We start from the raw sequence: 23,725 nt of genomic DNA on the forward strand, positions 1-23,725 counted from the left end.
AGCTACCGAAGAAGGTGGCTGCTTTGGGTTTGCCAACAAAGGTCTGTCTAGTCAAAGCTATGGTTTTTCCAGTAGTCATGAATGGATGTGAGAGTTGGACTATAAAGAAAGCTGAGCGCCGAAGAATTGATGTTTTTGAACTGTGGTGTTAGAGAAGATTCTTGAGAGTCCCTTGGATAGCAAGGAGATCAACCAGTCAATCCTAAAGGAAATCAGTCGTGAATATTCACTGGAAGGACTGATGCTGAAGCTGAAACTCCAATACTTTGACCACCTGATGGGAAGAACTGACTCACTGGAAAAGACCCAGATGCTAGGAAAGATTGAAGGCAGGAGGAGAAGGGGATGACAGAGGATCAGATGGCTGGATGGCATCACCGACTCAAAGGACATGAGTTTGAATAAACTCCGGGAGTTGGCGATGGACAGGGAGGCCTGGCGCGCTGCAGTCCGTGGGGTCGCAAAGAGTCGGACACGGCTGAGCGACTGAACTGAATTGAATGTCTCCTTTCACTCCTGTTCACTTTAGTTTTAAGTGTTGATTCGGCGCCCCTGGGGTTGGAAGTCCTTTGGCCTTGAGCGCATCCCGACCCCGCGCGCAGAGTGGGGCCGGTCGTGAGGCATCTGCGCGCCCAGGCCGGGCCACGCGGAGCTGCGGGCCGAGCCGAGCCGCCCCTGGAGGCCGCAGCGCGGGAAGGCCCCCGGGGCACCTGGCGCCGCGCGGGGGCGGGAACCAGGTGGCCCGGGCGCGCCCGCTTTGCCCGGACACCGAGCAGGAAGTGGCTCCGGCGCGGCCCGGGCGCGGCCTCCGCAGGGCGCGCCTCCTCCGCGGCGTCTGGCGGGTGCGGCCGGGCCGGGAGGCGGCCGGAGCCCGAGCCCCGGCGAGCGGGCAGCGAGTGCTCATGGCGGCGCTGGCGCCGGGGGACCCCGGGGCCGCCGCCTCGGCCGTCCTGGACGAGCTGGCTCGGAACTTCACGTACGGGGCGCGGGGCGCCGGCAATGGCTCCCTGTCGGGCGCGTGGTACCGCCGGAACCAGGTAAGGGCCGGCCGCCCCGCCGCCCGGTGGGGGCCGGGTTGGGGCCGCCCTCCGGCCGGACGGTCCCGAGGACACCGGGCTGCCCACGTGGGCGGAGCTGACACGCGGTTTCCACACGTGGACCTCACTGCCCGGCGTTCGGGAGAGCGGGGAAGCCCTGGGCAGCCGCCCCCGGGAGTGGGTCACACAGGCCGGCGGTTCTGGGCCTCTGTGTCCCCAGACATCCCACCTCTCCAGCCTGAATCCGCCCTCTTCTCCCAGATGGACTCTAAGGCGTGTGGGGGCAAACCTCCTCCACCCGTATTCGCCCCCAGGATCATTTTACAGTTAAAAACATGAGTGACACTGTATTCTCAGAATCAGAGAACTGGTTCAAGGCCACCAGATAGCACTTCTGTGCAGATGCTCTGAGCGTGACTGTGCGTGTGTGTGTGTGTGTGTGTGTCCCCAGTGTGTCAGCTCAGCTCCTTCCATTTCCTCACAAGGAACGCTGACATTCTCAGGTTGCAGTTGCCAGACTCTCTGCTTGCTCACCGGCCCAGTGGGAAAACGTCGTCAGCCTCAACAACACCCATGTACACTGGAAACCCACATTTAACAAGATCAAAGGGGATTGGAGCTGCCCATTTATTTCAGGCTTGGTTTAAGAGCAGGAAGGGGCGGGGGGGGTGGCGGATAAAGCCCTTCCTCTAGCCACATTTATATTCTTTCAAAAAAACGAGCAAGTGATCTTGGTATGGTGGATTACAGGCTCCCTTCTGTTTTCATAATGTGTTACTTTGTTCTTGTACTTTAACAAATCAATAGGTCTTTTAATTTTACAACAGTGTAATTATAAAATATCTGTTGTTGGTCTAAATCAAGGGCTTTAACCAATAATCAAACACCTGGAAGCCTTTATGCTTGCCAAGTGTTTTGAATGTTAGTTTCTGAAATGTTAGAATTCTGTTTTCAAAAATTTAGCTCAGAAGATACTTTACTTATATAAAGACAGAAAACCACCTTGTTAGTTTTCAACAGAGGAGAGAATGTCACTGTGAGTGTGTTTTACCACAAAACATACTAAAACAGGAAAAATGAGAGGACACTGAGCCTATTAGATTCCATTTCTCCTTCCTTCTACCAAGAAGAGTTACAAAGACTGCTTTTCATGGGAAGTTCTTTGAGCATATCTGTTATACTATGCTTATGCTAGCTTATGTTATAAAACATATTATAATATGCTAATGCTAGAAACAGTCCCAATAAAAGTTGACTGATTTTTTGTCTTTTTGGTAAAGGAATTAAAGAGTTAGTAAATGTGACCTGAGATGGCATCATCCAAAACAGGAGAAAACATTGTTTGCAGAGCGGAAACCTCTGTAGACATTAGTTTTCTTTAATGCTTCCTGGAATTCAAGATTGTCTTGGCTCTCTGACACCAAACATAGCTTATTATGTGACGTAAATGTGAAAACTTAACTTTATGTTTGCAAGGCTTAACTTGCCTTTGACAGTATAGGTTTGTACAGGTTGGAAAGAGTGTATCAGGAATATGCTAATCGAAACTACTCAGCTGACACCCAAACCATAGCTAGTTTGAGGTAAGACTGTATCAACTTTTCCCATTATTATGCAGATTTAAACTATCTTATAAGATTGTGGTATTTTAACTTTTCATTGATTGCATTTGTTTTTAAGCAAAAGTAAAACTTGATTTTTAAAAATTCATTCAGCAAACATTTTATTGAGTGCCTCTTGTGCTGAGCAGGCCAGTAGAAATAAAATGGAATCTAATTTTTCTTTTCTTTTTGGACATTAACTGATTATGTACTGTGCTTAAGTCTCTCAATCGTGTCCAACTCTTTGTTACCCCATGGACTGTAGCCACCAAGTTCCTCTGTCCATGGGGTTTCTCCAGGCAAGAATACTGGAGTGGGTTGTCATGCCGTCCTTCAGGGGATCTTCCCAACCCAGGGACTGAACCCAGGTCTCCCACATTGCAGGTGGATTCTTTACTATCTGAGCCAGGAGGGAAGCCCTAACTGATTATAGATAGCTGCAAATGGGAGTGGCTTCAAGAAAACAAAATAAGGGATATAAGTTTAGGACTTCCACACTCAAAGTTAACCATGATTACTGGGTGGTGGTTTAGTGGCTAAGTCATGTCCGACTCTGGCGACCCCATGGACTATAGCCCACCAAGCTCCTCCCTCCATGGGATTTCCCAGGCAAGAATACTAGACTGGGTTGCCATTTCCTACTCCGGGGGATCTTCCCAACCCAGGGATTGAACTCCGGTCTCCTGCATTGCAAGCAGTACTCCTGCACTGCTGGAAGATTCTTTACTGAGTAAGCCACCAGGGAAGCCCTGATTACTGGATAGCCAGAGTTTAATAAATTTTATCACTACTGAAATATTTGGACAGTGTCTGTTCGGTGATAGCTCAGCTCTCTGTGTTTTTTCAAGAGATAACCGTCAGATCTGATAAATTAACCTTCAGTTCAGTTCAGTTCAGTCGCTCAGTCGTGTCCCAACTCTTTTCGACCCCATGAATCGCAGCACGCCTGGCCTCCCTGTCCATCACCAACTCCTGGAGTTCACTCAGACTCACGTCCATCGAGTCAGTGATGCCATCCAGCCATCTCATCCTCTGTCGTCCCCTTCTCCTCCTGCCCCCAATCCCTCCCAGCATCAGAGTCTTTTCCAATGAGTCAACTCTTCCCATGAGGTGGCCAAAGTACTGGAGTTTCAGCTTTAGCATCATTCCTTCCAAAGAAATCCCAGGGCTGATCTCCTTCAGAATGGACTGGTTGGATCTCCTTGCAGTCCAAGGGACTCTCAAGAGTCTTCTCCAACACCACAGTTCAAAAGCATCAATTCTTCAGCACTCAGCCTTCTTCATAGTCCAACTTTCACATCCATACATGACTACTGGAAAAACCATAGCCTTGACTAGATGGACCTTAGTCGGCAAAGTAATGTCTCTGCTTTTGAATATGCTATCTAGGTTGGTCATAACTTTTCTTCCAAGGAGTAAGCGTCTTTTAATTTCATGGCTGCAGTCACCATCTGCACCATCCCCACCACCTTACTCACAGAAAAAGAGCAACTTCCCTGAAATACATTTCAGGTGACAGATGAATATTTAACAGTGCCTTCTTAGAATCAGTGACATCTAAGGCAAAGATGTGAGTGGTTTTAGAGGAAGAAATCCCCAAACAATAAGTGGGAGTTCAGGGGGAAAGTGTTCTAGGGAATCGGGGAAGCAAGGCTTTTGTCCAATCTGCATCACTTAGGCATCTACCTATACAAGTATAAATGCAATTAAGTTCTGCAAAGGTATTTTCTTTATGTTTGATCCACAAGTTTTCGGTATAAAAAGATAACGCTTCTAAGATGATTATTGAACTCCCCACTGTACAAAGCACTATGGAATATTCAACATAGTCTTTAGACGCAAATTCTTCCTTCCTTCTTGTTATTAGATGCTTGGGGAAACGAGCTATGTAGGTAACTCTAAAGCAAGGCAGTATGTTTTAAGTGTCATATGAGGAATATAAAGTCCTTTGGGAATTCCGAACAAGGTGGCTTTTAGCAGGGGCCATCAGGGATGTTTTCCAGAGAGGTGCTATTTGAGCTGGATACTTAAAGACAGAGTTTCATTAATGAGAGTGCACAGATGGAAGGCACTGCAAGAAAGGAGAAAGTCTGGAGACCAAGGAGCAGCCCACATGGTCTGGACAGGTGCCCTTCTGAACGTTTTTGTATGTAGAATAGAAGTCAGTGGCCATTCTGGTTGCAGTGGAAAACTGACAGTGACCGGAAAGTGTGTGTACAGTTTCAGGTCTTAGATATCAACGTGAGTTGCCTTGAAGGACAACGGGTTAAGATGTTTGGACTCTAACTGGTAGACAGTGGGGAGCCATTGAAGGTATTTTTGTGAACAGAGAGTGAGGCAATCAAAACAAATGCTGCTGCTGCTGCTGCTGCTAAGTCGCTTCAGACGTGTCTGACTCTGTGCGATCCCATAGACGGCAGCCCATCAGGCTCCTCTGTCCCTGGGATTCTCCAGGCAAGAATACTGGAGTGGGTTGCCATTTCCTTCTCCCAAAGCAAATGAAAGGCATTTGAATTGGGGTTAGCAGTGTGAAGGAGCCTCAAACAGGCCAACTGTGGACCGAATCCAGCCTGTAGATGTGTCTTGTGTCAAACTGCACAGAGGTTTAAAAATGTTTAATACATTGCCAACATTTAAAAAATGAGTATGTAAGGTTTCAAATTTCCATGATCTTTTTAAACATCAGAAGTGCTAGCAACTTGGCCCTCTTCCCCACATGATAACTGTGAGGGGGAGCTCACAGCTCAGAACATCTGTGCTCCCCACTTGGGCTCCCCACCCCTGCGGTCTTCTCTTTTACCTACAGACCCCTGTAGGCATTTAATTTGCAACAAGCGTCAGAGGCTGTTGTCTAGTTTCTGCTGTCAACTAGCTCAGTGCGTGTAGGCAAGTCACACTGGGCTTCAGTTTTCCTTGCTGGTAAACTTATGCTTAGTATGAAAGACCCACAGTCTTTTTCATGTTATCTGGTTGAATGAATAAGTGCCAATCCATCAAGGCTGTAGAGGGACTGGACAGGAAAGGATGAATGTGGGAAATATTGTAAAGGAGGGGTTTCGTGGCTGTTTCTTTAAGTTTATGCACATTGCTAAATATCTAAATTCACAAAGATACTGTCAGAAAGGTTTCTTCTGCATCGGGTGAAATGAAGAATTCAGATTTTTTAATGACCTTTGTTTGAACTTTTGATTTTCAATGGCTTGAATTTTTAAAGTCAACATATTTAAAGGAAAGTTGATACATCTTGGCAGGGAAGAGGGGAATGGAAGAGACTGACATTTGTTATGCATTTGCTATGTGACACTTTATAGCTATTATCTCATTCGAGCCCCCCAACAACCTTGTAAGATACATATTATCCTCACTGTTCATGTAAGGAAATTTGTGTTAAATCAGTTGCCCCCAGATCTTACAGCAAGTAGGTTTAACTGCAGAGCTATTTTTATTCCATGCCTGAAGGCCATTGCTTAGAAACTAAAGCTTGAAAAGAATGTGGTAAGGGAAAATGAATATGGCTTGTCTCGCTGGACTAAAGAAAAATCACATTGGGTTTTATAGTGCCCTTTTATTGATTTTGCTTTGCTACCATTTATCTCTTTTCTGCTGGTCACTGCATCTGATTGCCTCTTAGAGACAGAGAAGTGTCAAAACTTAACAAATAACCGAAGGGCGAGGTGGAGGTTACTGGTCCTTTCCATTTCCTTCCCAAGAAAAGCCTCTTTTTAAATTTTGTTTATACTTATTGAACTTTGTTTTTTTAACCTTCCTTATATAGCCAATGTGGCATTTCCTCTTTACCAGGTTTTCTTCAAGATGTATGTACAATATAAGGCAGCAAAAAGGAAGAAGGAAGAAATCAATTACCTCAAAGCAACTGTATCAAAGCTTTTGTAACCATTATCATCATCATAGTCATCCCATGGTCCTTAATTGAGCAACAGATTCTTAATGCTGTCGTGAATTTGTCACACCACATGTTTGCATTTAAATCTACCTGTCATTCCCACTCTTTGTGACCCCACAGGCTGTAGCCCACCAGGTTCCTCTGCCCACAGGATTCTCCAGGCAAGAATGCTGAAGTGGGTTGCCATTTCCTCCTCCAGAGGATTTTCCCAACCCAGGGACTGAACCTGTATCTTCTGCTTCTCCTGCATTGCAGGCGAATTCTCTACCACTGAGCCACCAGGGAAGCCGATTCCTACTAACTAGTTATAAATTTGCATTCATGCAATCAGCTAAGTTCAGGCTGTGGGAAACTTCACCAGTTTACAGGTTTATGTGGCTCAGTTTCTTTGCAAATCACTTTTACAGGGGGAAAAAAGGGGAGAGCAAGGATAGAGATTCTCCTTGCAGATTAAAATACAACTAGAAGATGTATTAGACAAAAAAGACAGCCTCCCTTCACGGTGTTCAGGGTGCACGCTTCCGTGGTGAAACCATAAGCAAAAGGAAGGAAGGGATCACCATGAAGTCCGACCAGGGTTTTCTTGGGGTACGAAGAGGCTGTGATGGGATGAAGCAAAGGGATGGCTTTGGGTGGGCACCCAGTTACTGTTTCGTGATCTGGATGCTGTTAGGAGAGTGTTTGCCTTATAATAATTCATTTTAGTAATTTATTCATCTGTATCATTTTCTTTGCAATTGCCTGTATCTATTATATTCTACAATTAAAAATTTTTTTTAAATATTATCAATGCTGTGACTGTTAATTTGCATGTTTTACTCAGATAGCGTGGGAAATGGTACGCTGGATTCATTTTGTTTGCTTAGGGGAATTATTTAAACAATTTCTTTTCAAAGTGTTGGTGATTGTTCAAATTGGCATTTGAGAGTTTACTATGGAAAAGATGACTTTCCCCTAAGCTATCCTTTTTGTTCTAGAATAGGGTGCTTTAAAAAGCTTGGCCTCTTTACTAGATGTGTTGGCAATTTTCTTAATTTCTCCAAATCTTGACTTTCTCTATCAAAATGGTAATAGCAATAACACTAATAACACTATATACCTTATAGGGTTGATGTAGGAATAAAATAAGATAATATATATCAAATAGTTAGCAGGGCCAGACACATAGAAAGCACGGACTAAACACTAGCTAGGGACTTCCCTAGTAGTCCAGTGGCTAAGACTCCTTGCTCCCAAGGCCCAGGTTCAATCCCTGGTCAGGGAACTAGATCTCATGTGCCACAGCTCAAAGACAACTAAGACCCGGCCCAACCAATTAAAGGTAATCTGCAAAACTGTTTTTTAAAACTAGCTATTATTAAAAGTATTAAGTCAACCTATGTTATAGGAAGTATCATAAAATATATATTTCTAATGATTAGTCATTATTGAACTTCAGTCAGTTCAGTCACTCAGTCGTGTCCGACTCTTTGCAGCTCCATGGGCTGCAGCACACCAAGCTTCCCTGTACATCACCAACTTGTGGAGCTCACTCAAACTCATGTCCATCGAGTCAGTGACACCATCCAACCATCTTATCCTCTGTCATCCCCTTCTCTTCCTGCCTTCAATCTTTCCCAGCATCAGGGAAAGAGTCAGTTCTTTGCATCAGGTGGCAAAAGTATTGGAGTTTCAGCTTCAGCATCAGTCCTTTCAATGAATATTCAGGACTGATTCCTTTAGGATGGACTGGTTGGATCTCTTTGCAGTCCAAGGAACTCTTAAGAGTCTTCTCCAACACCACAGTTCAAAAACATCAATTCTTTGGTGCTCAGCTTTCTTTATAGTCCAACTTTCACATCCATACATGACTACTGGAAAAACCATAGCTTTGACTAGATGGACCATTGTTGGTAAAGTAATGTCTCTGCTTTTTAATATGCTGTCTAGGTTGGTCATAGCTTTTCTTCCAAGTAGCAAGCATCTTTTAATTTCATGACTGCAGTCACCATCTGCAGTGATTTTCGAGCCCCCCAAAATAAAGTCTCTCACTGTTTCCATTGTTTCCCCATCTGTTTGTCATGAAATGAAGGGATCAGATGCCATGATCTTCATTTTTTGAATGTTGAGTCTTAAGCCAACTTTTTCATTCTCCTCTTTCACTTTCATCAGGAGGCTCTTTAGTTCTTCTTTGCTTTCTGCCGTAAGGGTGGTGTCACTTGCCTATCTGAGGTTATTGCTATTTCTCCCAGCAGTCTTAATTCCGGCTTGTGCTTCATCCAGCCTGGCATTTCACATGATGTACTTTGCATGTAAGATACATAAGCAGGGTGGCAATATGCAGCCTTGACGGACTCTTTTCCCAATTTGGAACCAGTCTGTGGTTCTATGTCTGGTTCTAACTGTTGCTTCTTGACCTGCATACAGGTTTCTCAGGAGGCAGGTAAGGTGGTCTGGTCTTCCCATATCTTGAAGAATTTTCCACAGTTTGTTGTGATGCACACAGTCAAAGGCTTTGGAGTAGTCAATAAAGCAGAAGTAGGTGTTTTTCTGGAACTCTCCTGCTTTTTCAATGATCCAACGGATGTTGGCAATTTGATCTCTGGTTCCTCCACCTTTTCTAAATCCAGCTTGAACATCTGGAAGTTCACAGTTCATGTACTGTTGAAGCCTGGCTTGGAGAATTTTGAGCATTTAACTCATTGCAAATGGAAATAAGATATTCTGTCAGTTATTTGATGCAACTCTCTTTTCTTTAATCCAGAACCAACAATTTCTCTACCTCCACTGCCTTCCTTACTCCATTTGATGTTTGCCTCCCCTTCACTCTCCAGACATAGTCACATTACAGAACACTTCTTGATTGTAGTTAGCTGAAACACTTGTCATCTAAGGCAAGTGTACTAAGGCAAGGATTTCCCCCATGTCTTCTGCCTCTTTCCAGGCTTCTGGATTGGGGAAGGATGGATGTGTGGCCCTGGGAACAGCTGACAGGATTTGGTGTCAGAAGTGTGATGACATCTCCAGACGCTGATGGTAGTTTAACCAACTAAGGACCAGCACCCCAGCTTGGGAAAGCTCATGCTGTGTCAGCATTAAGTCCTAAATGCTGTTTATTTTAGGGGTGTTTTTGTTTATTTGTTTTGGCTTTGTGTTTTTTTTTTTCCCTAAAGGTCCAGTATTCCTCCACTCCGTTTACACCTTTTATAACCTGCCCCATTCTCTTGGATGTGATTCTCTGTACCATCCAAGAGAATTGCACTTTACATAAAGTCAGAGCTCTTCTTACTCTGCCCTGGTCCACTGGAGTCTTCATTGCCCAGAGGCTTACTACTTTGCCCTCCACCTAGTTCTCATGTGCACACCTGTGCGTTTACTTCATCTTGTCGCTTGGCCTGGACCATGGCCACTCCCAGCATGTTCTCTTGTCATCTTTGGCACATGTCAGGAGATGCAGAGTAAACACAGGCTTGTGTAAACACAGGCTAGCTTATGTTTAGTCATGAGCTCCACACCTCAACAAATATTGTATTTGTCCTGGCATGCCTCCTTCAGAGACCCACCCTGGTCTTGGCGGGTCGTTCAGAGGTCTGCCAGCAGCCTCAATGCTGTGGTTCCCTAAGCCACCCCCTCACCTTCTCAGCACCTCTCAAATGGTTTCCCCCTTTCAGTGACTTGGGCCCCCCGCCTGACCTCTGTGGCTTGCAGCAGGGGTCTGTTCTCTCTTCTGGCTTTGGCACTTGGCTTCCCGACCAAGAGCGCTTTGTAAGTTAAGAGGCTTTGGTTGTTGAGTCCCAGGAAACCTAACTTTAACTGGCTTAAATAATAGATCAGTATGGATGACGTGGAAGGCCGGAAGAACTCCAGGTCCACATCAGCCTTGATGCACACACTGCAGTCACATGGCAAACGCAGGCTCTCCCTCTCCTCTTCCACTTCTGTTCCTCGGGACTGTTGATCCCACTTTTTGCAGGCTCAACCCTGTAGCCTTCATCCTCCCTTTTCATTTTCAGGAAGGAAAGCTTGACTTTCTCCACCAATGATAATCCATTGCCTTTAGTCTGACTGGACGAGGTTAGGTCCATGTCCTTTCCTGAACCAGTTGCCAAGGCCCAAAGAACATGAGCCCTTGGGAAGGGCTGGATGAAAGACAGGTCCTGTAGCCAGGATGAGAGGTACTACGTGGTCCTAACAGCGGTGACCACTGGGTAGGCTGGAGTCCTTCTCCTCTGGTTCACTGTCTTCTTGGGCACCCACCTCTCCCCCCAGCTCATCAGAGACCTTCACTTTCTACATCCTGCCTCAGAGGAGCAGCCCCAGCAAAGTCACCCCAGTGAAGCCCGCCTTGCCGTTGTGGGTGAACCAGAGCAGTAATCTCCTTAAAAGCTTAGTTATAGGATCAATTTCTGAAATATTTTTCTTAGCGTCAACTCTAAGCTGTGACTTATCTCTAAATTCGAGACTTACCACCCCCACTCATGTTCTCTCCCTCAAGAGGGACTTCTAGAAAAGCCTCTTGTCTTTCTGCAGACAGAAAAGTCAGAGGGTATCCGCTGGCAAAAGCAGCATCTCAGTCTTACCTCTACCTGCTTAGTGATGTCTTTACTGTCAACAACCACCTCTTCAGAAGGGAGGAGCCTCCTAAAAGATTAGTGGATTAAAGTGAAGTAGGTGTGGTATGTGAGTGCAATGCTGTACGGAGTCCTAGAAGCCAGGTCAGCATTGCCAATAATGTCATTCAAGGTTGAGGTCAGTCCTGTGAATTCTGGGAGGTCTTTATTTCCTCTTCAGCCTCTGGACTTGCAGGGCTCTGATTGTTCCGGGGCTATTTGGGAGACAGTGATACTCTTTTCCATCATTACAGCCCACACTGAGTTTGATCAGCTAATCAACAGTGACGGCCGAAATGCAGCCAACATTCCACTTAGTAAAAATCACAAGTAGAGAGCCCTTCTCAAGAGCGTTGGGCAGTAATACCAGAGAAATCGGGAACATGGACTCCGTCCTCAAACTGTAGCCATATATGGGGTGTGATACACGTCAATTAGACCACATATCCATTATCCAGGGCTTTCCTGGTAGCTCAGCTGGTAAAGAATCCGCCTGCAATGTGGGAGACCCCAGTTCGATTCCTGGGTCAGAAAGATCCCCTGGAGGAGGGCATGGCAACCCACTGCAGTATTCTTGCCAGGAGAATCCCCGTGGACAGAGGAGCCTGGTGGGCTGCAGTCCATGTGGTCGCAAAGAGTCAGATGTGACTGGGCAACTAAGCGCAGCACAACACATACTTTATACGGGGGCTTCCCAGGTGGTATTAGTGGTAAAGAACCCGCCTGCCAATGCAGGAGACAGAGGCACAGGTTTGAGCCCTGGGCAGAAAGGTCCCCTGGAGGGGTGTGTGGCAACCCACTCCAGTATTCTTGCCAGGAGAATCCCATGGACAGAGGAGCCTGGAGAGTTACAGTCCCTAGGGTCGCAAAGAGTGCACACACGCAGGCGTACATTATACAATGTACAGTGTGTGTGTGTGTGAAAGATATAGACAGAGAATGAGAATGCATTAGAAATACTTGGAAAATCACAGTTGAAGGACTGGTGTGAAGCTGCCCTTGCTTATACAATCTGATGGACTGCTTCCGTTGTGCTTCCAGGACCAGCATAGTACAGTTACATAACTGCAAGTAAAGAGAGCCAAAGCAGAAGAGGAGACAGTGTGAAGTGCCTTTGGATGTGACTGCCTGAGCCGCAGCAGTGGAGAAACGAGTGGTTCTTTGTGAACAAGGTGCAAGTGGACCTCCTCTTACAAGCGGCGGCCACAGCCACAAAGTCGAGAATAATCCTGAGTAACATGCATAGCATTTTATTAGACTTCTGAACTGTACTTGCAGACCCAAATCACAGTCACCATCAATGAGTTCTTTGGGTATCAGAGGTGGGTTGACCATAAGGTGGGTTGGGACCTGGTTGCTGGACCAGTGGGATGTGAGAATTTTGCCAGGAAAGGGGGAGCTTGGGGTTAGGGGAATTTATTTGGTTATGAGTACTGGCCCTTTAGAGGCAATGGAGTGTCCAGGTCACAGTGTCCCAGAGGAGAAAATCTGCACTTGATTCCTGCCTTGATGTCAGAAAGATCTGGTCTGGTGGGTGGAGAGGGCTGCAGGAGTCTCAGGCAGATGCGTGTCAGTAAGAGGCAGAGTCACGATCCCTCCCCTATATTGAGGCAAAAACTCACCCAGGGGCTGGGGCCTGACATACACAGTGGAGTTTAGTCTCCAGGAGGATGGAGCTGGCAAAATACAGCCCAAGTTCAAGGCCGGCATCGCTCTCAAAAGAGTCATGTACTCTTGAAACCCAAGCAGGTGCGGGGGAAAGAGCTGTAATTCAGCGAGCTCCCAGGTTTTCCAGCTCAAGGGAGGAAGCCTCTCACACATCCTGGGATTTCCCTGCAAAAGGCAGCCGGCAATCCTGCTTCTATGAAAACAAAGAATGACCGATTTTGTTAAATTATTATTAAGAATATGTTCTTGCAAAATTTGAAAGCTATGAGACCTCATATTGATCTGGATGTAAACAATAGCATTCTTTGTGTTCAGCATGTCAGTCCTTGTTTCAAAGATCCCTTTCCAGTGTTAAACAGGATTGATTTGTTTTGTAAAAGACCCAAGTTTAAGATTTCCTTAAGTGATATCTCACCTTTCTTGACTATTGTTGTTCTCCTTTTAATAAAGTGTTAAAAGCTCCCAAAGGATGTCTTATTACATTTTTCCCATAAATTTGTTCTGCTACAACTTAAATTTCTCAAAAACAACAAACATGGTGGCTTAGTAAGCTAAGAAAGGCTTATCGTTAATGGAGCTCAGTTTTTTAAGATAAGGAATGTACAATTATGTAAGTAAATGTGTTCCCAAGTAAAAGACAAAATGTAACAGTGCTTAATTGTATGGGAAGGCAGTATGTTGGGCTTTTCTGCCTAGGTTTTTAAGGTTGATTAAAAATTGGCATAGAATAGCTTGTAGAATAGCAACCATACAGTGTGTTTTGTAATCCTGACCTTTTCTGTTGGCTTTAAATCACCAGAGTTGGATCCAATGCTATGAGACTTTCTCAGGATAGAAAGGCAATAACCTTATGGCATACAAAAACCAAGATAACAAAAATCTCTTCTGGAATGACATTTTTTCTTTCTTCATTTTTACGTATGGGATTATAGCTTTAACTTAGTTTGGGTTAGTATTGCAGACAATGCGATTATCTACAAGGGCAAAGGAGATTAGGGGTAAGAATAGTCCAACCCATTCAGCATTCTAAAAAGTATTACGTATTTCCAACGTTTGCCACAATGAATATGAATATTGTTTCTTCGTGGCCCTGTTGTAGTTAACTCTCCACATTTACCCTCCTTCTTCTGAGATCCCAAAGTGTCTCCTAACTGGTTTTCCTGTTCCCTGGCCTTGCTCCCTCCCAGTCCATCCTCCACACTGCACCAGGATGTCTTCTAAATGTCTCCCTTGAACCTATCCTTCTCTGGTTTAGCATCCTTCATGTTGTAGCACCACCTGCAGACCCATGGCATGAAAAGGCTGCTGCCTGCCCCTCCAGTCCAGCTATACTGGAGTCATGCCAATGTAATTAAGATAAAGATCTCGAGACAAGAAGATTATCCTGGATTATCTGGATGGACCCTAAATGCCATCACATGTTATCTTTTTTCTTTTTTTATGAGAGGGAGACACAGGGAGATTTCACATGGAAGAGGAAGGCAATGCAGAGAGTGATGCAACCATAAACCAAGGATGTGCCAGCAGCCACCAGAAACTGGGGGAGGCACGGAATAGATTCTTTGCTAGAAACTCTAGAGGGAGTGTGGCCCTGCCGTCTTGATTTCAGCCCAATGAAGTTGATTTGGAGCTTCCAGGCTCCAGAACCGTGAGAGAGTAAACTTCTGTTGTTTTAAGCTACCAGGTTTATGCTGATTTGTTACAGCAGCCTCAGGAAGCTAATATACTCTCCAGTCTAGGCAGACTTGAGCTCTGTCCCTTCTGTTTGCATGGATTCTATAGAGCGTACCTCTATTATAGATTTCACAGGTGGTAGGCGGGGGGCTTCCCTCGTAGCTCAGTCAGTAAAGAATCTGCCTGCAATGCAGGAGACCTGGGTTTGATTCCTGTGTCAGGAAGATCCCCTGGAGAAGGAAATGGCAACCCACTCCAATGTTCTTGCCTGGAGAATCCCATGGACAGAGGAGCCTGGCAGGCTACAGTCTGTGGGGTCCCAAGAGCCAGACATGGTTGAGCGACCAAACCACTACCAGGCTGTTACTGGGCTTCCCACGTGGTGCTAGTGGTAAAGAACGCGCCTGCCAATGCAGGAGACGTGAGATGCGGGTTCAATCCCTCGGTCAGGAAGATCCCTCTGGAGGAGGGCATGGCACTCTACTCCAGTCTTCTTGCCTGGAGAATCCCATGGACAGAGGAGCCTGGTAGGCTACAGTCCACAAAGTCACAAAGAGTCGGACAGGACTGAGCAACTTAGCAGCAGCAGCCGTCTGTTATTGGTCACTTTTTCTACCTCTTCTGAGCTTCTCGAGGATTCTTTGCATCCTTTGTTCCTGAAATAGGACCTAATATTTATTAGTTGCTAAATAAATACCAAATGGGTTCATGACTGAGCAAATAGCCTCTGATGTGGACTTTGTCTGTCTCCCATATCCACCATCTTCTCTGTGGTCACTTACATTTTATGTCCTTTTCCTCCACCTTGCATATTTTTCCCAACCAGTGTCTACATGTGGTTTTAAGTTGTGCAGTGGTCTTATTTTTCTCATTAATCTCTTTCCTTAGTTCAGCCAGCTTCCTATTTACTTCTCGCTTTTTTTTCTTTCCTTGTTATCATCTCCTCTTTGAACTCTTTTAAAATGAACCCATATTCTCTTAAAAAATTCATTGAGCCTCTAAAGCAGATTTTTTAACTTCTTAGTTTGGAATTTTTCCAACCTATAGAAAACTCAGAAGAATAATACAGTAAACACCACATGTCTTCATCTGGAGATTCACTTGTTAACACTATACCACGTTTGTTTGTTCTTGCTCATTCTCTTTGTCTCTCCCTCTCTCTTCCTATGTTTTATTTATATTGTCATGTATCATTTGAAAGTAAATTGCACACATTATGAATCTTTACTCCTACAAATTTAAGGATGTATTGCAAAGACTTTGGATGTCCTCCTATCCCCTCCCAACTTTCTGAAAGTGAGGTTGCACCTGTTTACTAGGTGTAAATACAAAACCACCGCAGCTCATTCCTGAGAGTTTCCCATGAGATGAGATGAACTGAATACTCATTTCTCAGGCATATCATCCCCTTTTAGGTTCAGGTTCTGTAAGATCACTCCTTCAGTGATGAGTTGACCTAAATCACTTAACCTGTGATATTTCCCATACTAAAAACTGGATCTCTCATTTCCATGTTCAGGGGTATTTTACTGCCTGGAACAGGAGACAGCATTATTCTAGCTGTGAGTTGAATATGACTATTACAGTGTTCAAAACTAGCTCTGAATCTATGGTTCTTTTGAGCCATATACTGGCTCCACCAGGGTCTGATTCCAAATTTATGTTTTGAAGGCAGAGCCAGAGACTGGAACAGACTATGACCAATTCCACACGTCGCTATTATCATATCCCATCACAATCTGGCCAAACTCCTCCACCCATGGTTATAGGTCAATAACTTCATGTGAAATATCTAAAGACCATTCTGGCACCAAAAAGTGGGATAGAAGATTGTTATTCCAAATAAAACAAAAACATCCTGAGTACTTATTAGTGCTGATATTTTCAAGCTCATTCTCCAGAAATTTTTGCTGTGGCTACCACCATCTGTTTGCCAAAACATCCTGGAAAAGCCAGACCTTAAGCTGCAGTAGTGACAGGAGTGAACCCTACAAAAATAAAGGGCATCTTTCTGTGTTTCTGGTCTGCACTTGTAATCGCGTTATTAAGATGCCGAGCCACCTTTGCTTCTATTATCTTTGCTTTAGTTTATGTATACTGGGAAAAAGAAACAGATCCTGCTAAGTTTAAAATTGTGGAAAATGAACATTGACTAGCCAGACAGTTACCTATTGCAGTCTATGAAGAAACGGTGATTCAGACGTGAGCTGGGTTCCTGGGGCCAAAATTGGCCTGGTATCTATCTAGCTGTGTGACTTTGCACAAGTCACTTTCCTTCTCCAGCTCTCTATTCTCTTTCCTGACCACCAGTCTCCAGATCAATAAGGAGGGGAGAAAAGGGGGTAGGGGGAGGAGAGGAACCTAAGCTTCCACTAATTCTAGTATGCTGGAAGGCAGAGAGCACTCTGAATAAAGTAATGAAGCAAACTAGATGTCTCTTAATTTAAGTGGCAAGTTTATAAGGGCTGCTTGCTATATGCAAATGACACCACTGATTTCTGATGAGGATTCTATAATCATTAAAGCACATTTACCAGAGCCTCTAATTGGAAACAGGGTTTAGTAGTGCTTCAATTCAGTTCAGTTCAGTCGCTCAGTTGTGTCTGACTCTGCGACCCCATGAACCGTAGCACGCCAGGCCTCCCAGTCCATCACCAACTCCCGGAGTCCACCCAAACCCATGTCCATCGAGTCAGTGATGCCATCCAACCATCTCATCCTCTGTCGTCCCCTTCTCCTCCTGCCCTCAGTCTTTCCCAGCATCAGGGTCTTTTCAAATGAGTCAGCTCTTCTCATCAGGTGGCCAAAGTATTGGAGTTTCAGCTTCAACAACAGTCCTTCCAGTGAACACCCAGGACTGATCTCCTTTAGAATGGACTGGTTGGATCTCCTTAAGTCCAAGGGAGTCTTACCTCAAGTTATTATATGTCCTTGAAGGTAATTAAACCATCTTTTCTGGGAAAACATTGCAAATTTGAACCTCCCCATCTCAACCAATTAGGGACATTAATGAGGATTTACTGAATTATTGCTATTTTACAGGTATGTGTCAAATGAATTTAATGAGTATGCAATTAACCTTCAATAACTAGGTAAAATTTCAGAAAAACAATAAGATATACCAGTTTATACTGTGCACAGGCATACGTCTGAGATATTGCAGTTTCAGTTCTAGGCCACTGTAATAGAGCAAGTATTGCAACAAAGTAAGTCACATGAATTTTTGGTTTCCTAGTATGTAAAAGGGAGAAGGCAACCCACTCTAGTACTCTTGCCTGGAAAATCCCATGGACAGAGGAGCCTGGTGGGCTGCAGTCCGTGGGGTCGCTAGGAGTCGGACACGACTGAGCAAATTCACTTTCACGCATTGGAGAAGGAAATGGCAACCCACTCCAGTATTCTTGCTTGGAGAATCCCAGGGACGGGGAAGCCTGGTGGGCTGTTGTCTATGGGGTCACACACAGTCAGACACGACTGAAACGACTTAGCAGCAGCAGCAGCAGCATGTAAAAGTAATGTTTACACTTGCATAGTATATCAAATATGCAGTTCTGTTGCATTTTGCATTGTGTCTTAGAAAAACAGTGTACATACCTTAATAATTTATTGCTGAGACTTCCCTGGTGTTCCATTGGTTACGATGTCATGCTTCCAATGCAGAGGGCCCAGGTTCAATCCCTGGTCAAGGAACTAGATCCTGCATGTTATAACTAAGACCTGGCACAGCCAACTAAATTAAAAAAAAAAAAAAAATATATATATATATATATATATATATATATTGTTGCTAAGAAATGCCAGCCATCATCTGAGCCTTCAGTGAGTCATAATCTTTTTGCAATAGTAACATCAAATATCACTGATCACAGGTAATCATAACAAATACTATGATAATGAAAAAGTTTGAAATATTGCAAGAATTACCAAAATGTGATACACAGACACGAAGTAAGCAAATACTGTTGGAAAAGAGGTGCTGAAAGGCCTCAATGCAGGGTTGCCACACACCTTCAACTTGTATAAAATGCTTATCTGTGAGGCACAATGAAGTGAAGCCCAATAAATGAAGTGTGTCTCTATTAGCAGGAAACTGTTTCTGACACCTGCTTTATACCTATATATTTCAGTAGATATGAAATAACTAGACTTTAGAAGACAGCAGGCAGCTTTCTATTGCACACAAGTGGACCCTTCATTGTTGAAATCTGAATTCTGGGACAAGCTTGTTTTCTCATGAAACAGAGTGTTTCCTGAATTCCAACCCCAGTTGATTATAAAGTACTCCTTTGAGATCTTCCTAAGGCCAAAGGTCAAAATTTACTATTTCTAGACAGTTTTTAATCAATCTGAGAGTAGTTAAGTTCAAATAGCCTTTAATAAACAACTTCTCTGTGCCAGACACCTGTGCTAGTCATTAGGGTTACAAAGATGAGTTGGTAAGTCACAGCTCTGCCCTCAAGGAGCTTATAGTCTCGAGGGGAAATACACCTGTAAAGAATAATTATAGGGACTTCCCTGCTGGTCCAGTGGTTAAGAGTCCGCCTTGCAGTGCAGGGGAGGGGGTTTCAGTCCTTGGTCAGGAACTAAGATCCCACCTGCCATGGAGCGACTAAGCCCACGCCACAGCTAGAGAGTCTACGTGCTGCAACAAAAGATCCCACATGACGCAACTAAGACCCAATCCGTTCAGTCCAGCTCAGTCGCTCAGTCGTGTCCGACTCTTTGCAACCCCATGGACTGCAGCACGCCAGGCCTCCCTGTCCATCACCAACTCTCGGAGTTTACCCAAACTCATGCCCGTTGAGTTGGTGATGCCATCCAACCATCTCATCCTCTGTCATCCCCTTCTCCTCCCACCTTCAGTCTTACCCAGCATCAGGGTCTTTTCAAATGAGTCAGTTCTTCGCATCAGGTGGCCAAAGTATTGGCGTTTCAGCTTCAACATCAGTCCTTCCGATGAATATTCAGGACTGATCTCCTTTAGGATGGACTGGTTGGATCTCCTTTCAGTCCAAGGGACTCTCAAGAGTCTTCTCCAACACCACAGTTCAAAAACGTCAATTCTTCAGCACTCAGCTTTCTTAATAGTCCAAAAGTACCACCAAATAAATAGTTTTTAAAGATAATGATTATATACAGTTTAATATATGTACTGATGGGCGTGTAAATTCTGACCTCAAAGGGAGGTCAGAAATGCTGAACTTGAAGATAGATCTGAGGAACTTCTCCATAATTCAGTATAAAGAGGTAAGAGTTGGAAAATATGAGAGCTATTTTAGGGGAAAAAGAATTAAAAAGTCTAACATACTTGTAAGAGGAGTTCCACATGGAAAGGATAGAGAGAACCATAGATACTGGATTGTAATTGTGTAAAATGTTAACATCGAGGGGAAGGCTGGAGGAAGAGTGTGTAGACCTACCTCGACATTTCTTTGTAGCCTACTGTGAATGCATAACTATTTCAAAATTGAAAGTTAAGCACATTTAACAGTGGTTACTAACAGAATATAAATAACATATGTAACTTCCCTGGCCAGAAGAGTAGGGGAAAGAAAAGAATAAAGAAAACTCAGTCATTTCAACGGGATTCAGGAAAAGAGAAATTAGAAAGCAAGGTTTAAAAAGTAAGATAACTGCAAAAACAAAAATGATGTCAAAATATATGAAAATATGTTTATGGTCACAATAAACAAAATGGACTCACCTCCCCATTTCACAGAAAGTGTCAGGGTTTTTTTTTTTTTAATCCAATTATTTTCTGGGTATTAGAGATGACTAAAATATGACACAGAAATGTTAAAGTGATGTGGAAAATGGCAAGTATCAAAAGAAAGTAACTACATTAATATCACCTAAAATAGATTTTAAAGAAAAAACACTGAGATTAATACTTCATGATAAAAGGAATAATTAGCTGGGACGATAAAACAGTCCTGAACCTGTATACAGCTGGCACTATGGTCTTAAAAATATAAAGCAAAGCTCAATAGATTTAAGAGGAAAAATGGGTAAGTACACATTTGAGTGTATTTTTAACATACCTCCCTAGGTACTTAATAAACAATCTAAAATTTAGTAAGAATAGCAAAAATTTGAGCAATGAATTAATGGAGATAGATGAATAGATAGAATATATAAAATATATTAACTCAACTATTGAGTACTTTTTTTTTCAAATATGCATGGAGCACTTGTTGACCCTACACCAGCCAGTCACAGATTTTAATTTACACAGTATAATAGGTGAAAGGCAAGTGTTAATTTATACACAGCCCACAACTCAGTAAAATTAGAAATTAGCAATAAAGTGATCATCAACACCCCATTCATTTAGAAATATTGAAAAACACACCTTTGGATAATATAGGCTCAGATTAAAATAAGATGATCATAAAAGATTTAGAACTAAATGCCAGTGAAAACTGGATGCCAAAGCTATGCAGGCAGCTAAAACAGAAGGTATACTTAGAAATGAGTATCCCTATTCCCTGGTGGCTCAGACAGTAAGGTGTCTGCCTGCAGTGTGGGAGACCTGGGTTCGATTCCTGGGTTGGGAAGATCCCCTGGAGAAGGAAATGGCAATCCACTCCAGCACTTTTGCCTGGAAAATCCCATGGACGGAGGAGCCTGATAGGCTACAGTCCATGGGGTTGCAAAGAGTCGGGCAGCACTGAGCGACTTCACTTTCACTTTCATTTGCATATATTACTGGATAGAAAGAAGCAGAAAAAGTGAATGAGTTAAAGAGTTCAAATGGAGAAGACAAAAAAGGAAAAATTGAGTAAACAAAATGAAGATTGTATGAATATATGTATGAATATACCACATTCCCATTGTATGAATATACCACATTTTGCTTGTCTGTTCATTAGTTGATGAACATTTGAGTTACTTCTGCTTTTGACTAATCTGAGCAATACTGGTATGGAGATTTGTGTACAAGTTGTTGTGTGGACACATTTTCATTTCTATTGGATTTATACCTAGGAATGGAATTGCTGAGTCAAATGTAAATTCTGTGCTTACTTTTTGAAGCACTGCCGAACTGTATTCCAAAGTGGTTGCACCATTTTATATTTCCATAAGCAGCGTGTGAGAGTTCTGATTGATTTATCTACCTCCTTACTAATGCTTCTTCTTATCTGACTTTTTATTATAGCTATCTCATTTGGTATGAAGTGGTTTATCATCATGGTTTTGATTTGCAATCCCTAATGACTAGCGATGTTGAACATCTTTTCAATGTGCTTATTAGCCATTTGTCTTTCTTAGAGACATGTCCATTCAGATCCTTTGCCCATTTTTAATTGGGGCATTTGTCATTATTACTGCATTGTATGAGTTCTTTATAGATTCTAGGTATAAGTCCCTTATCAGATGTATGATCAGATGTATGATTTCCAAATATTGTCTCCCATTTTGTAGATTATCTTTTCACTTTCTTGATCATATCTTTTGAAATACATTATTTTTTAATATTAATGAGTCCAGTTATTTTTTTCTTTGTTGTTTATGCTTTTGATGTCTTATCTACAGGAATCCATGACCAAATCTAAGGTCACAAAGATTTACCCTTGTGTTTTATTCCGAGAATTTTGTAGTATCGGCTCTCGCATTTAGGTCTTTGGTTGATTTTGAGCTGAATTTTTCGTATATGGTATGAGATCGGCAGCCATACCATTTTACATCTCCACCAGCAGTGAACAAGAATATCCGTTTCTCCACATCCTTACCAAAGCTTACTATTATTTTTTTTAATTGTTTTTGATTTGCCTTTTGCTAATGACTAGTGCTATTGAGCATTTTTTCATGTGCCTATTGGCCATTTATGTATCTTCTTTGGAGAAAAGTCTGTTCAAGTTCTTTGACCATTTTTCAGCGGCATTGTTTATTTTATTGTTGTTGTTCAGTTGTGGGAGTTCTTCGTATATTTTAGATACTAATCTTTATCAGATATAGGATTTGAAATATTTCCTCCCATTGTGTGGGTTGCCTTTCACTGTACTAATAGTGTCCTTTGATGCACAAAATATTTCACTGTTGATAAAGTCCAGCTTATCTGTTTTTTCTTCTGTTGCCTGTGCTTTTCATGTCATATCCAAGAAATCATTGCCAAATCCTGCTAACCAATTTCTAAACACTGGGCCTTGTGGTGTTTAAACTACTCAGTGAATCATTTAAAGAATTTTGAAGTAAGTTATTTCTATTCCCCAATTTACTTTTATAATTACAGAAGATTTTCATAATTACTCATTCAATCCCAAACTTCTTCTGAATTTTTATTTTCCTGATTACTGCCAAATGTACTCAATTGTAAATCGAAAGCATGGAAATAGCACATTATATTATGATACAATTGTTCCCCATGAGGAACAGTGATCAAAATTGTTGCCAACTGCCTTTATTAGGAAAAGAAAATTCTTAACTGATTAAAGACTATGGATATTATATGTCAGCTATTAAATGGGTTTTCAGCTTCTCCGCTTCATTTTTAAAAAAATACTGAATTTCACTTAAGCACGCATAATAAAGTTCTAAGACTTCAAAGACATTTTGCATTCTGAAAAGGGTTCCTTGTGCTTGTAATGTTCATTTGAAATTCAAATAATGCTTTGGAATTTGAAGCTAGTTAAAAGTTCTGTACCAAAGAAGAAGAAGGGGGAAGAGCCCTTCTATCATTACTAATTTTTACTACTAGCAGATAGTACATCTTTGTACCTAGACAGTAGCAGTAAATGCATCTTTTGAAGTTATCAAATAATACATATGCGATCTATAGTAAACATCTTGGGCAATGTGTCAGGACTTACTTTTTTAACCTCTGTAGTTCTTGTTTTAAACCACTATATACTTTTTCAAGCAAGTGTTTTTTAAGCCGCTCATTGTGTATAGTAGATGATGTGAAAGCCTTAGTGGAAGCCTAAGACACGATCCTCTTCCCTTGGAGGATTTGCCATCTCTTGATAGAGCCTGATGATACACATAACAAGATAAAAGAAGAGATAGGGATGTGCACCGTTTAGACTCTGAGACAGTAAGGACGGGCTGTGGGGTCTGAGACGGTTGTAAGGCCAGGAGGGCGAGGTCTGTTTGGAATGGGCTGAGGGAAGGAGATACTGCCTGGGTGAGAGGAATGACGTGAGCAGGGTATGACATCTGACTGGAGAAGACAAGAACCAGGTTACCCAAGGCAGAGAGAGCACCTTGAGTGTGCTGTGGACAGCGGGTGTTCCACTGTGGACAGTGGATGAG

The 23,725-nt window shown here is 43.0% G+C and overlaps 1 protein-coding gene across 1 annotated transcript in view; it reads left to right on the plus strand.

Annotated features, from left to right (window-relative positions):
* The first annotated feature begins 902 nt into the window (after positions 1 to 902).
* Positions 903 to 23,725, plus strand: part of NIPAL2 (NIPA like domain containing 2) — an 83,205-nt gene continuing 60,382 nt past the window's right edge. Inside the window, exon 1 of the mRNA XM_052651963.1 lies at positions 903 to 1,037. Within this exon, the coding sequence (XP_052507923.1) occupies positions 903 to 1,037 (135 nt within the window). The remainder of the gene's footprint in view (positions 1,038 to 23,725) is intronic.

Source organism: Budorcas taxicolor, chromosome 14 (genome assembly GCF_023091745.1).
Source record: "Budorcas taxicolor isolate Tak-1 chromosome 14, Takin1.1, whole genome shotgun sequence".
Taxonomy (NCBI): domain Eukaryota; kingdom Metazoa; phylum Chordata; class Mammalia; order Artiodactyla; family Bovidae; genus Budorcas; species Budorcas taxicolor.